General features: G+C 61.4%; 1 protein-coding gene across 1 annotated transcript; it reads right to left on the reverse strand.

Annotated features, from left to right (window-relative positions):
* Nucleotides 1–791: 791 nt before the first annotated feature.
* On the reverse strand, nt 792–2,779 carry NOG (noggin). Its single transcript, XM_019795727.2, has one exon. It carries the CDS (start codon nt 2,172–2,174, stop codon nt 1,476–1,478), a length of 699 nt encoding a protein of 232 aa, XP_019651286.2. The 5' UTR covers nt 2,175–2,779; the 3' UTR covers nt 792–1,475.
* Between the last annotated feature and the right edge of the window lie 287 nt (nt 2,780–3,066).

The following is a 3,066-nucleotide window of genomic DNA, read 5'->3' on the forward strand; positions in this document are numbered from 1 at the left end:
GGGGCGGCGGAGGGGGGCGCACCCCGTTCCCAACTGCAGATCCCAGTGGTGGCATTTTTCACCCAAATTCAGACCCCTCCGAAATCCTGACCCTCAGAGTCCTCCTTAGGTCCTAGGGCACGGGGGTGGGGGGGAGGCGAGTGTCAAATCACCCAGCTGTCCCCAGCAATTCCGGCTGAGGGCCTGGGGTTTTGGGGGCTCAGACCTGCAGGATCCCGGAGCCTGAGTGTTGATTCCAAAGGACTGGATCGCCCCAGCTTGCATCACCGTAGCTTCCGGGCGTGCAAAGGGTTAACGTGGGCTGGTTATTGATGGGGGGGCGTGCAGGCGGGAGGGGTGGCGGGATCTGGGTGGGCGCGCTCTGATCTCTCCTACCCCCCCCCCCTTCCTCGGGCGGGGGTCAAGTTTCAGCGGCACTCCGCCCCCAGGGTAGGTGTGAAAGACACGTGTCCCCATTGTGAAGGGCCTGTCAGGCAGGACAAAGCGGCCGCCCACCCTCCCCCCCGCCCCTCGGCCCAGCCTGGGGTCAGCTCCAGGGGGCCGGCTGGGTGTCGAGGTCAGGACGGGCCCGAGCTTTGGTGACATAGGGAGAAAAAGCTGGGAGACCGGGAGGAGGCCACGTGATGCTCGAGTGAGGGGTTTGAGAATAACCCTCCCCCCCCCCAAGAGAAAAACTGAGCGGTCATCTCCATCACACCAGAAGAGGGGATGAGCCCCTTCTCCCAACAGGCATAGTAAGCACAGCGGCACCCCTACCCAATCACCAACACAGAGAATCGCAGTGTCGAGCGCAGTCGATTTTAGTGGTTTTCTTTAATCCTGCTCTGCACTTCTTTCTCATTTACTACACGGGATATTATAAAGAATAAATAGCAGATACTCTTAATTTACAATGATTAGTCATTCCATTTGTTCTCTATATTTACAATAACTGTAAAATAACATTGAACTCTATAGCTTCTTCGAGGTCCAAGGAAAACCAAAACACTTTCCGAAGAATGGAAAATAGCTTTTTAAAAGTCCTTCTACAAAAGTTCTCCCCTCTCTTTGTACTTTAAGAAAAAATAACTTTCCCCCCTGCTTCGCCATGCGAAGGGCACTGGAATATAAATAGCAGGTTAACATTATTAGCGACAACCAGAATAAGTCTCTCTTTGCTCTGTTCTTTTTTTTCCTTTTGCTTATTTTTTTTTAAAAATACAGTAGAAGCCGGTAACTTTTAACGTATAATACTGACCTTTTAATAAGTAAATTAAAACTGGGACCGTATATACACACACATATACATTCCTACACAGTTAACAGTGCATTACATGAACCAGAAAGCTAGGTCTCTGTAGCCAGGAAAAAAAAAAAAGTTCATTGAATCCCCTCGCGAGAGGGTGGTGGAACTGGTTGGAGACGGTGCGGGGGGCGGGGGAGGGCGTCGGTGGGGTTCCATCAATTGTCCGGGTGCGGGAAGGGGACCCCGAGTTCTAGCATGAGCACTTGCACTCGGAAATGATGGGGTACTGGATGGGAATCCAGCCGCAGCGCTGGCCCCCGCGCCGCTGACAGCGCCACCGCAGCACCGTGAGGTGCACGGACTTGGACGGCTTGCACACCATGCCCTCGGGCACGGAGCACGAGCGCTTACTGAAGCAGCTGCCCACCTTCACGTAGCGCGGCCAAAAGCGGCTGCCCAGGTCGTTCCACGCGTACAACACCGGGCAGAAGGTCTGCGACCACAGCCACATTTGTAACTTCCTCCGCAGCTTCTTGCTCAGACGCTGCTTCTTGCCCGGGGCCAAACCCTCGGAGAACTCCAGCCCTTTGATCTCGCTCGGCATGGCCCCCGACGGCCGCTGCCTCAGCAGCTGGTCCAGCTCGGCCAGGTCTTCGGCGCCCCCGACCGCCCCCCCGCCCCCGCCGGGCCGGTCCTCGGGGGGCGAGGTGGCCATGAAGCCCGGATCGTAGTGGCCCCCGAGCAGCGAGCGCAACAGCGTCTCGTTCAGATCCTTCTCTTTGGGGTCAAAGATAGGGTCCGGGTGTTCGATGAGATCCACCAGGGGCAGGTTGTCGCTGGGAGCCGGGCGGATGTGGAGATAGTGCTGGCCGCCGGCCGGTGCCGCCCGCAGCCCCAGGACCACCACCAGGGCGTAGAGGGTGACCCCCAGGCTGGGGCAGCGCTCCATGCCTCCGGCGCGCGCCCGGGGCTGCTGCTTCGTCCCGCGTCCCCGGAGGAGAGCACGCTGAGCCCGCGGCACCGCCGCGCTCCCCCGTCTCTCCGGAGGCGGCTCACCCGAGGCTGGGCAGGCGCAGGGCCGGCAGCATGAGTCGCCGGGAGAGCCCTTCGCGCGGCGCCGGCTCCCACCGGGGCGGAAAGAAGGCACACAAGTTGGCCGCAACTCCTCTCCCGGGTCTATTCGGGCAGGCGGCCGCGGCGGGGCATCCGAAATTACTCCAGGGCTACGGCGGGCGCGGGGGGCGCCGGCTCCTCGCTGCCTTCCCGGGCCGGCGGCGGTGCAGGGCGCGTGGACGAGCCGCTCTCCCCTCCTCCTCCTCTCGCTGCTCGTCGTCCTGCGGCTCTGTGCAGCGCCGCTGGCCCAGCGGGTCCTAGGGGCACTTCCCTCCGCCTGCTCGGGGCTCCGCGGCCGGCTCTGCCCGGCGGACTCCAGCGGCGGCGGCGGCGGCGGCGTCCGCGCACGTTGGCACCGGTTTGTCTGTCTCGCAGGGTCCAAGCCTTTAAATTTCCTGCACTTTCAGCTCCATCACCATGGAAACCACTGACTCTCTCGGCGTTGCCCCCTCCCCCTTCTTCCCCCCAAACAACAACCCCACCCCCCACTTCTCCACCCCCGAGGAGCTGGAGCGGCACAGGNTAGGCGCCCCGCCAGGGCCAGTCCTGGGGAAAGCTCGCGGCGGCGCTGGAGCCGGGCTGGAGGGTGCAGGGCCGGTTTCGGGGGGTGCTCGAGGTGGGGCTGTGAGGGTTCTCACTAGCTGGGTGCTTTTCACTGGGAGGGGAGCAGCGGGGAGGTGCTGGGGGCTCGTTTCTCCGTGCAGTCCGGCGCAAGGAATTTCTCCATG

Source organism: Ailuropoda melanoleuca, chromosome 13 (genome assembly GCF_002007445.2).
Source record: "Ailuropoda melanoleuca isolate Jingjing chromosome 13, ASM200744v2, whole genome shotgun sequence".
Lineage (NCBI taxonomy): Eukaryota > Metazoa > Chordata > Mammalia > Carnivora > Ursidae > Ailuropoda > Ailuropoda melanoleuca.